Raw genomic sequence first — 12,172 nt, forward strand, 5'->3', positions numbered from 1 at the left:
AACTCTGTTTTTACAGACTTTAAGACTGAACACCCACGTGAACGTGTTGTCAGTTTGATGAATTTCCCCCTTTAGAATAACTGCCATTGAAATGTTTTCAAGGGATTTTAGATTACAACAATCAAACTCAAATGAACCGGGGGATGAAATTGCATCATTCACCAATGTATATGAGCATGAAACACAGGAACTCGAACAGGAGGAGCAGGCACTGGCATGTTCCCTAGATATTGACTACTGTTTCCAAAATAAATTATTCTACTTCTAACTTATCTATCATTGTATCTAACACGAATGGTCATTTTAAAATGTACAATTATAATGAGAAACATTTGGACTGGAATATGTTAATTTACTGCAGAAAGGTTTTACTTTTGCACTGACAACCAGGTCACACATTGAGAACACCATGATTGACTTAAAGCTCTATATAAGGAAGGGAATGCACAGGAAACAGTGGAGGGATAATAACATAGCATTTTACTCAACCATTTAGTGCTTTCATCCATGGTAGAATGATTCTGATGAGGTCAAAAGTACCATGGACTAAAGTGCTAAATGGTTGAGTAAAACGCTCTTTTATTTGACTATCACTCTACTGTGTCCTGTACTTTTCCTTCCAGTGTGTTAATTCTTGGTTTGTCTTGTCTTGGATTTTGGTATTTAAACCTCTGTATCAGGAAACAATTTTAAATTGATATTTTTAGACTGGACAAAAATGATGACATTCGTAACAATTTGTACAGAAAGCATTTATTTAACCCCTTACACCCTTCTCTTTTACAATTTGAAAAAAATGTTTAAGTATGATTTTAAAACCTGTCAAACAACAGGAAAAACAACACTGATTTCAATATAACCTTTAAGGAAAGGTGTTTGTTAAGGAATTTATATTCAAAAGGGACATTAGGGTGATCGGATTCCATAAACTAGGAGGTGGTGTGGTTATGTCAAGTAATGACTACACTAACAAAATTAATCTGATACTGCACAATGACACATATGAGGAATCTTCTCTTAACTGTCTCACTGTTTCTTAGTCCAAGATTAACTTTTTACTTAATGACTTAGTGGACGAAGGACAAATTATAAGTGAGGTGTTCCTTAATGCACAATACCTTTCAGTTTCTTTAATTTTCAGGATCCCCAAAATTCATAAAAGTGTGGAGGATCCCCCCTTTAAGACCTACTGTTAATGCGGGCAGATCAGAAATATACCCCATTGCCAAATATATTGATATTAAACTTAAACATATTTTGGAACTTTTTACCCACCTGTGTAAAGATTCATGGGACTTTCTCAGTGATGCATTTGAAAGAGTCAATATTTCTTAAAATTGATGTCACTAAATTATTCAAGGTTATTCCCCATGACGTGGGTGTTGAATGGTTCCAATAATTCTTAGTTGAATCAACTTCTTTTTCACCTTCCAAAATTAACACCCTTACCTTACTTATGGAAATAGTTTGGAAAACAACTTTTTTTAAAGGGCAATATTTTTTACAACTGAAGGCTATGGCAACGGGAGCTGTGTGTGCTTCGTTTTTTTATTTATTTATTTTTTATTTAACATTTGTTGACCGGGAAAGTCCAACTAGGTTCCACAGATCCTGTTTTCAGCGGTGGCCCAGGGAGAAATGCTCCAGAAGCATGTCTTTAGAATGTGGGAGGAAACTGGAGTACCCGGAGGAAACCCACGTGAACGCAGGGAGAACATGCAAACTTCGCAATTAAGGCACCACAGCCGAGAATCGAACCAGAGAACCTCTTGCTGTGAGGCAACAGCATTAACCGCTGCACCACTGCGCCGCCCAACTGCTGCACCACTGCGCCACCAATATAGTTATGATTCAATAAAGAGAAAAAGTATATTTTAAGAGATGAAATACAAAATTCCTGGTCCATGTACACTTGTTTTTTGGACAGTATATTTCTTACTTGGAGAGAGTCTTGAAATAAGATTGATGAATTTATTAATTAAATTACTTCATCCACTTCTTTTTTGAAATTTATACTATTGAAATTGATAGTATTAACTACTTAGATATCGAAGTGTTTAAGAACAGTATGTCAGGCATATTTGTGACTAACATTTATAGAAAACCAATCTATTCAAACTTAGTTTTATTTTACACTAGCTGTCACCCTCTCCACCAGAAGGGGATTGTAAATTGACAGTCTGTACATTTAGCCAGAATGGTTTTGGAAGTTGATACATTTTAACAGAATGTGACAAACGGTCTAAAATATTTTTAATGAGAGGATACCCCAGTGACCTTATTCTAGAGGTACGGAAGGAAGCTGCTTTAAAGAAAGAGAAGGAAATTTATTGCCCACTGGCGAGGGACCAAGAAATCAATGTGTCAACAAGTCCTATACAGACTCTATGGTCACGACTTTCAGTGTTGACATTTATGATATCAAGAACATACTGGAAAGAAAGTGGATTTTTTTTTTAAGTGTGGGAACATTACTGACAAAGTTGGACTCGAGTCCCATATAGTTGTAGGATGGTAAAGACTATTAAGAACTTGTTAGAAATTAATGAGTATTCTAACCACACTTATTCCAGCAAAAGTCATGGTACATTTAAATGCAGTTCTTGTCTGCAGTGCAAACACATTGTTTAGAGGAATTTGTGGTGGTCAATACAGTTTTGATAAAAAACCCACTTGTAACTGCAACTCAATGGGGTTAGTGTACACAGCCTTATGTCAAGTATGTTCTTGCTTTAAGTAAGGAAAACCGAGAGAAAACTTAGAGAACGTATATATGAGCATATGTACGATATTAAACACAAAAACTGCAAAAATGCTTTATACAAACATATGCAGAATTACCCTACACATTTTTTTTCTTTTTATGGTATTAGATGAAATTGAAAAACTCCAAGGGGAGGTCCCTGAAAATATTTACTTGAATATATGGAGCTGACCTGGCAAATCAAACTGAATGCCTATAACCATCCAAGACTTAATGAATCCACATCTATAGCTAGTACCTTAAAACTTAAACCATATGCTAGTTGATGTTCATGTTGTTCTTGTAAAATGTATTAAAATGATGAGAGGATGGCAAAAGAATTTATTGTGTTTCACTCTGATGTGATTTACTTTTTGGTTCTACTGTTTGTTAGTGACAATCTTTCTTTAAGAGAGACAATAGCCTATTTAACTTTTGAACAAGATAACAATACTGATTGGATGAATCAAATGTATGTGATGAGTTATTTTTGAAAAGCTTGTTTCAGTGTGCTGTTTTTGTTCTGATGAAGTCCTGTGATTAGAGGGACAGAAGCACTAAAGATCAGATATTAAAAAAGTTTTTTTTACTACTTGTTTGTGCCTCTTGATAGTTTGGTGACAGCTGCTGTACGTTATTACTTTATCATTTTTTATTTTGTGTTGATTATTAAGAATAACCCAAATGATTCTTTGCAGTTGTAAAATAAAGCTAGTAACCAGACTGAACAACTGTAATGATGTAAAAGATATCAATTTAATATAACATTAGAAACTTAAAAAGTTAAGCACTTTCATCCTTGATGAATTGCATCAGAACTGATCCTGCTGTGAAAAATCACTTTTTATACAGCTTCCTTTCTCTTTTACTTGGATGGAAAAGTTGCAATAGCAGGCTGCCCCTTTGCTTTGCCTTGGTTAAGTCTGTCTTGTCTTCTTCTTCCAACCCTTCACTTTCACTAGATCTGATTAATTTACAAAATGGAAAAAGAATTACTCAGATCCAAGTGCAGAATGAAAAATGTACTTATTATCAGGAAACAAAATCTACTCTATGCAGCTGAATATCCAAATAGTAATAAGTGTGCCAAAGACATAAATGGGTACAATTCCATTGTACAGTGCAAAATGGAATGCTGCTTACCTCCAGTATCCAGGGTTTGAGTTTACGATCCAACAGGATGTCAAAGCCTAGAATCTCAAAGCAGGCACTGCCGGTCACATGGTTGGGGAAGCAGGTGGAGTAATTATGCTTCAGTACTGGATGGGCGGCAATCAAAACTTTAATGATGACATCTTGAATGCTTTCCCACATTGTCTTGGTGTCATAACCAGTGGCCTCCATGTAATTATTGAAAGTTGAAAGCTTCCTGCAAGGGAAGGAAACAAATCATCTTTACAGTAACATTCCCTTTCTTTTTGAAGTCTCAACATTTAATATGGCTTGTATATCTTTGCAGAACTTGTCAGCAAAAGAAGACCCTTGGACCATGTATCCTATAAAGAATGCCTGGTTCTTACCTTCTCTGGAATATGTCTTTCATCAGAATCGGCCCACAAAATGTCACTTTATGGTAAGGGTGAAGGAGTAGTTAGCTACAACCATTAACTGTCCAGCATCTCATTCAAGTCTGCAGCAGGTAAAATCCATTAAGGAATACCATGTTTAAACAAGCACATGATATTTGTTTTTCTCTTGACTACTGCCACAGCAACTTTTAAATGTACCCCAAAGCATTTTCTCCTTTTTTTACCAACAATCGCTTGATGGAAAATGTATGGCACAATGACTTGTCTTTGCCACCAAGACATAGACTGCAATCCCACAGATGTTTTGAAATTTCCCATTTTATCCAAAATTGAATATTAAATCCAGTTTTGAATACAAGTTAAAAAATAAATAAATAAAAATACTGCCTCATTCCTCTACACTATTAGGTAGGCAGGGAAATATTTTTTAAAGGATGTTTTTACAAATTATAAGACTCATATAATTTTTGTTGTCATAGTATAAAGGTGCTGTTTCTAAGATAGGACTCTGAAGGTTAAAATGTAAACTCTACATCATACCTCTCAGCTACCCAGATTTTTCCAGAATGTCCAGATTTTTGCTTCATATTTTTGGTCCATTCCTCATAAAATTTGTGTTTTTCAGGCAAATCATTGAGGATTGACATAATTAAATAATATCAGACTAATGCAAAACCTGTTATTCTAGCAACTTTCTAAGTTGACAGGAGTAATATATAAAATCTGTCCCCATTTTTGGGCTTTTACCTCCCCTGCAATATTTCTGGCTTTGTCTAAGACGTTGAGAGGTGTCCTCCATCATGAAATTGCCTTCTAACTAATTAAAAGCATGGAGACACAAAAACAGCTGTCTTTTGTAACAAGATAAGCATCATTCTCTTTCTGAAATAAAGTCCAGCATGCAGGAAGAATATGACTGCTGAAGAAACAAATAAGAGATGCAGGGATATGAACATGGCTGCAATTGGACTCTGACTCAGGAGCTTCTAAGAGAATGCCTAACAATTCGTGAATCCTCATTGTGTTAGGTATAAACCCTAATAAGTGTAAATATTAGGTTAGCCTGCTGTACTCATCTGCATGGTTATATATATGGGGTAAATAACTTTAAAGTGTTCTGCCACTCTTTCTTGACTTACTTGTTACAGCACTCTATGTAGTACATAAAGGATGGTGCAGTGGTGTAGCAATTGTGCTGTTGCCTCACAGCAAGAGATTCTCCAGTTCTTTTCTTGGCTGGGATGTCTTCTGTACCCTAGGGAATGCTGACGTCTATGCAGTCATGAGACATGGTTTAAAGATGTTGAAAGCACACCAACAGTATTAGGTTATAATGCCTTCCACACATTTAGGCCAGCTACTTCACAGGCAGGGACTAAAGGTGGAGGTGCTTTTATTTACATCAAAGATAAATATACTTCAAGGCTGGTCAAACAGGACAATGCACTTGAGCTGCTCCATGTTCAAATCATCACAGGCAAAATCCAATACCACTTCCTTGCAAGCTATAGGTCCCCCTCAATGACCCAGGAAACCCATACCATGTATTTAAATGTATTAGAAACACTAACCATTCAACCCAATACCATATTCATAGGTGACTTTAATTACCCCACTATTGACTGGGAATCCTATACGACACCAAACATACATGCAGAGAGATTTCTGGATTTTGTAAACACAAACTCCCTGGACCAGATAATCAATACACCAACCAGGGGTGCAACCATACTGTATCTGGTCCTTACTAATCTGGGAGAGTGATGCACACCACCTACTGTAATGCCTTCCCTGGTATGGTCAGACCACAAAATGGTCTCATTTAAAGTAAAAATAAAACCTGGACCCTCAGCTAAACCTGGAATATTCAGGAACTATTCTAAGGCTAACCTCCTGCTATTAAGTGGGAACCTGGCAAAATTTCAAGCCACCATAAACCCTGAGAGAACTGCTGACTATGCAGAAATGTTCACAGAAACCCTGTATAAGCATGTTAATAGCTGCATACAGGGAGTTGTACCCACCAGGAAAAAGTACAAAAATAACTCAAAAAACAAGCCATCCTGGTGGAATCACAAAATCAATAGGCTGTATAACAGGAGGAGGAAGAAAATCATGGCAGAAATTAGGAGGTGCAGCACCCAGCAGGATAAAAACACTCTCATCAAACTAAACAAACAACTCAGAGGACAAACAAAATTTAAAGCCAAATTTGAGGTGAGTTTGGCCTCCCAGGCCAAGGGCAACCACAAGGCATTCTTTAGCTATTTCTGCAACCTCAAAGGCAATACACAATTGTGTGCAGAGCTCATTGTAAATGGAGCCACCTATACTGAGCCAGAAGACATAGCAAACCTCTTGGCTGATGAATTCAACTCCAGCTTTACCCCTCTCTCCCCCTCAACCTTCCCTCAGAAAATATCTAAATATGCAGATGATTCCACTGTCATCTGCTCTGCCAACTCTCCACCCAAACTCCTGAAACTTACCCAATCAGCTCTTAGCTCCACCAAAACATGGATGGCTAACAACCACCTTGCCTTATACCCACCAAAAATAAATTATGCTATTCACCCCTAAAAAGTTCACTATGATAAACAAAGACTCTTTCTCCATTCTCTCTCATGATAACACTACCATAGAGGTCATCTCACAGACTAAACTTCTAGGTGTCATTACAGATGAACATCTAAATTTCAACATGTACATACAAAACAACATAAAAAAATCACCAGAAACTAGGCATGCTATACTGGAACAAAATGTTCTTTACTTGCTCTTCAAAACTATCCATTACATTCTCCTACCTACTCCCATCTCTTCTTTATAGTGCTCCTCTCTTTGCCAACATACAGGCCAGTCTTAAATCCAAACTAGACTCATGGTATAACAAAATTGACAAGTTCATCACTAACGGATGACACTCTCACTACTGCACCTCTCTTCATCTACTAGACTGGCTGGAACTCCCTCACCACCTTACATACATACATACATACAGCTAACTGCCCACAACCTAATATTCAGCCCATCTAGCTGCCTTGAGCTCTCTTCTCTACTTACACCATACCAGCCCAACATACCCCTCTGCTCCGAAAATCGAATCCTCTTGGAAGTAAAAAAACTAACCTCTCCACTGGTCAATTGTTCCACGCCTGTTCCACTGCTAGATTATGGAACTCTCTCCCTCCTCCACTAAGATCCATTAGTAATGCTGCTATCTTGAAAAATTCCTCTGAAGCATCATGTCTCCACCCACTAGCTATGCTCTTTGCTCTTATGGTAGTTTGTGTGATAATTCCTCACAACCTATAACCTGACTTTCACCCTCCTATCACTATTCCAACCTCCATCCTTTCCACCTTCCACATCTTCAAGCTATCCCTAAATGATAATCTACATTCACATGTACTGTCAGTAGACAGATGTATGTACAGCTGCATTGCCTTCTTAATGTAACAAAATTTGAATTCCATTTGAAACATTGTTAACTTTATTTACTTGTTATTGTAATGAAATGAGTTTGTTATTCAAATGCATTGTATATTCACTTTTCCCCGGGCCTCCACTGAAAATGGGTACTTCTTGGCCCAGTGGACCATCCTGGTAAACAAATCCAAATCAAATAAATAAAAATAAAATAAAATATCGTCAAATATAACTCCCCCCACTATCACTAAGGAACAGGTCCTTAATGTTCTCTCTAAGACCAAGAGCACTGCATAAATGGGTCCGGATAATATTCCAGGATGCCTTCTAAATAGCAGGAAACATGACTTATCAGGGCCTCTGGAATTACTGTTTAACTGTAGCCTCCAAACAGGTTTCATGCCTCATGAATGGAGAAAGGCAACAGTCATCCTTCTGCATAAAGGTGGACCATCTACAGTCCCTGGAAACTACAGACCCATAAGTCTCACTAGTATTACATGTAAAGCAATGGAAAGAATTATCATGGAGATGACCAACAGAGATATAGTAAACCTCCAGACACTGGACCCAACCCATTTTGGTTTCGTCAAGGGCAGATCATGCCTACTCAGTCTGGTAGACTTCTTTGAGAAGGTCATCAAAGCAATGGATGAGGGCAAAATTGTTCACACTGCCTACCTTGACCTGGCCAAGGCATTTCACATAATAACCCACTCGGGCATTGTTGACAAACTCAAGAGGTTAGATACAAACCTGTATGTCACCCAGTGGATAACCAAATGGCTCACAGACAGGACCCAGGCAGTTAGAATTGAGGAGTTCACCTCTACAAAGAGACCAGTCACAAGTGGAGTCCCTCAGGGATCAGTCCTTGGACCGCTTCTTTTTGGCATTTACTTCTCAGAAATCAAGGCCATTGTCAGTGCTCCCTGGCTGACTAAATTTGCAGATGGTTGCAAATTAGGAGCTGTCATTGAATCTCACACTGATACAAATGTTCTTCAGGAGGGGTTGACACAGACAAGCAACTAGTGTCAGAGCCATGCACTAAAACTAAATGCAAAGAAATGTATAACAGTATCCTTTGGGAAGTCATCCATCCTTGGTAACTGTCACATTGACAACACACTCCTTAGAGTTGACCCAGTAGTCAGGGACTTAGAGAAACACATAGACAGTAATTTAGCCTTTGACCATCATGTGTCTACAGTGTTGAGGAAATCATTCTATATTGCACAACTTATAAACAAAGGTATGGCATCTAAGTCCAAGGAAGTCATTGTTCCACTGTATTCAGCATTCATCAGACCTATCATTGAGTTCAATGCCCCCTTTGGTATGTACCTAAACAGGCATATCCAACAACTGGAACATCCACAGAGGTTTCTCATGAAAAAAATACAGGGTGTAAGTAAAATGTCCAATGCAGACCACCTCAAGGCCTTATCCCTGTATTCTGTCTCCTACAGGCTTTTTAAGGGAGGTCTATGTCTGGCATACAGGGTACTGTCAGACCCTATTTTAATGGGCATCCTGCATATCCACAAAATAAACAGCACCAGAGTTACCCGTTCTAAAGAAGTAAATCTTGCCTGTGATATAAACAGGACTTGCTGGAGAGATAGGTATGTATCTCAGAAACTACCCCATCTATGGAACAAGCTCCCCATCCATGTGAAGCAGAGCTCCTCCCTAACCCAATTCAAGTGCAACTTAGACAACTGGATGGGAAACTGGAAATGCATCCCTGGTTTGGGACCTGTCTCTAATGCACACAGGTGACCTGTAAATTGTTCATCTCCCAGGCCCATGCTTACACTTATCAAGGGTATCAGAACTTGTCAGAGATTTGAAATGCATGGCTAGGCTTAAAAAGGCCCTTGTGGTCATTAGCCTAGTAAACACCTATGAACCTATAAATAAATAAATAAAAAATAAAGTTCTGATTTGTATCTTCATTACCTTGGCAAATGTTTTCAAACTTTAAGAAGAAAAATAATCATGAAAAGAGCAGTGAGTGTAAGGCTGGCGAATGCACAAGGACTGACAGTTACCATACTGAGTCAGAGCAGTGTGCCACACATGGCACTAGGTGTGACCTTTACCATACTGAGTCAGAGCAGTGTGCCGCACATGGCACTAGGTGTGACCTTTACCATGCTGAGTCAGAGCAGTGTGCCGCACATGGCACTAAGTGTGACCTTTACCATACTGAGTCAGAGCAGTGTGCCGCACATGGCACTAGGTGTGACCTTTACCATACTGAGTCAGAGCAGTGTGCCACATGGCACTAGGTGTGACCTTTACCATACTGAGTCAGAGCAGTGTGCTGCACATGGTACTAGGTGTGACCTTTACCATACTGAGTCAGAGCAGTGTGCCGCACATGGCACTAGGTGTGACCTTTACCATACTGAGTCAGAGCAGTGTGCCGCCCATGGCACTAGGTGTGACCTTTACCATAGTGAGTCAGAGCAGTGTGCCCCATATGGCACTAGGTGTGACCTTTACCATAGTGAGTCAGAGCAGTGTGCCGCGCATGGCACTAGGTGTGACCTTTACCATACTGAGTTAGAGCAGTGTGACGCACATGGCACTAGATGTGACCTTTACCATACTGAGTCAGAGCAGTGTGCCGCACATGGCACTAGGTGTGACCATTATTATAATGAGTCAGAGCAGTGTGCCGCACATGGCACTAGGTGTGACCTTTACCATACTGAGTCAGAGCAGTGTGCTGCACATGGTACTAGGTGTGACCATTATTATAATGAGTCAGAGCAGTGTGCCGCACATGGCACTAGGTGTGACCTTTACCATACTGAGTCAGAGCAGTGTGCTGCACATGGTACTAGGTGTGACCATTATTATAATGAGTCAGAGCAGTGTGCCGCACATGGCACTAGGTGTGACCTTTACCATACTGAGTCAGAGCAGTGTGCTGCATATGACACAAGGTGTGACCATTATTATGATGAGTCATAGCAGTGTGCCACATGTGACAGAAGGTTAACAGATGTAAAAAGTTGGAACATTTTGCTATTGTTTGCAAGGACAGCAAGGTAAAGTGGTTGCTTCTAAAAATTAAACTAAAATTAGTATGCAGAAAGCATTTTTCCTGGGTTCATTCATAACTATGTCTGATGTTAAAGCAGACTAGCTAGTTAAGATTCCTATTCATGGAACTCAAATGATTTCCAAGACTGATACACGCCTGATGTTAATGTCATATAACAGCTTCTCAAAGCATTTAGAAGTGCATGAAGCACAAACTAAAATTCATAGCCTTGCAGGTGAACCCAAGGGCATTGGCAGATTTCGCATGACATATATAGACAGATAAATAGTTATATATGCCCTTCATTTGGTAAAATACAAAGACAGAGTTGAATCTTGACATGTTATCACTCAACATTAATGGCTTTGCTTTGGCAGAATGCCTCTGGCTTCAGTCTTAAGGGAAATGTGACTGATTTATGGTCTGATTTGGTTAGGGAGGGTGTTACAGTTGGAGAAGAACAGAACTATCTCATATTGATAAGATACAAGTCAAAGATTTGTCACCCCTCATTGGGCTATGGACTAGCTGGTAAAGTTTTTTATTTTATTTTTTTTTTATTTATATAGTCTAGAAATTTCAGGGCATACATGTATGGGGATGTAAAAGTTTCCCATTTTATGATGGGTAGATGAAGTCTCCTAAGAGAATGGAGTTTTAATTGATTACTTAGGGCTTCCATATTAGATAGGTAGGTAGGAATACTGGGCCAAGGGTGTAATACAGGAAGGTCCTACAGTTGGCTAGGATGTGAGATGTGGTTTTCTTAATGGTAAATTGGACACAAAAGAGCTCTGGGTCATTATCCTGATTAACAAGTCTGGAGGTATAATTCTCCTTTCTGAATAATTAGAAACACTGAAAAACAAAATAGAGAAGAAACCACACAGTAGAACAGAGCGAAATGATAAAGCGCTTTTCGTTTATTCCAATAGACAAACTTCTTCAGATCAAGAAAAACAAAAAGTCACAGCTTAAATACTCTCTGGGCTAATACTTACAAAATCAATTAACTAATTAAAGTGAAAGCTGACTTACAAGACATGCCCTATTTGCAAACACAACTAGACTAAAAACTGCTTTTAAAGTAAAAGCTAAAAATCCAAATAGTCAGACTAAAAGTACAACTAGCGTTGTCTATAAAAAATGTGTAAATCTAGCCTGCTACTAAGCTAGTGAGGCAAAGAAATAATAATTACAAGTGCATAAAAACTCCGCTGGTGTTTGTAAAACTGAGTTAATACAAATACCTATGTTAGTGCACTAAACTGTGTATGTTGAAGCACATCAAGTGTGCTGAACATAATTGGTAATAAGTAAAGTATCAAGATAAAACTACAAATTCTCAGCAAAAAATATTCAGCAAAAATACACATACGGTCACTGAACCAAGGTGCTCAAAAGCATTAG

The 12,172-nt window shown here is 38.6% G+C and overlaps 1 protein-coding gene across 1 annotated transcript in view; it reads right to left on the bottom strand.

The window, feature by feature from the left end:
- TTLL6 (tubulin tyrosine ligase like 6) overlaps positions 1-12,172 on the bottom strand; it is a 1,150,444-nt gene that overhangs the window by 557,937 nt on the left and 580,335 nt on the right. The window contains exon 6 of the mRNA XM_044055332.1: positions 3,887-4,112. Within this exon, the coding sequence (XP_043911267.1) occupies positions 3,887-4,112 (226 nt within the window). The remainder of the gene's footprint in view (positions 1-3,886; positions 4,113-12,172) is intronic.

Source organism: Protopterus annectens, chromosome 13.part0 (assembly GCF_019279795.1).
Source record: "Protopterus annectens isolate FY-2018-M chromosome 13.part0, PAN1.0, whole genome shotgun sequence".
NCBI lineage: Eukaryota > Metazoa > Chordata > Ceratodontiformes > Protopteridae > Protopterus > Protopterus annectens.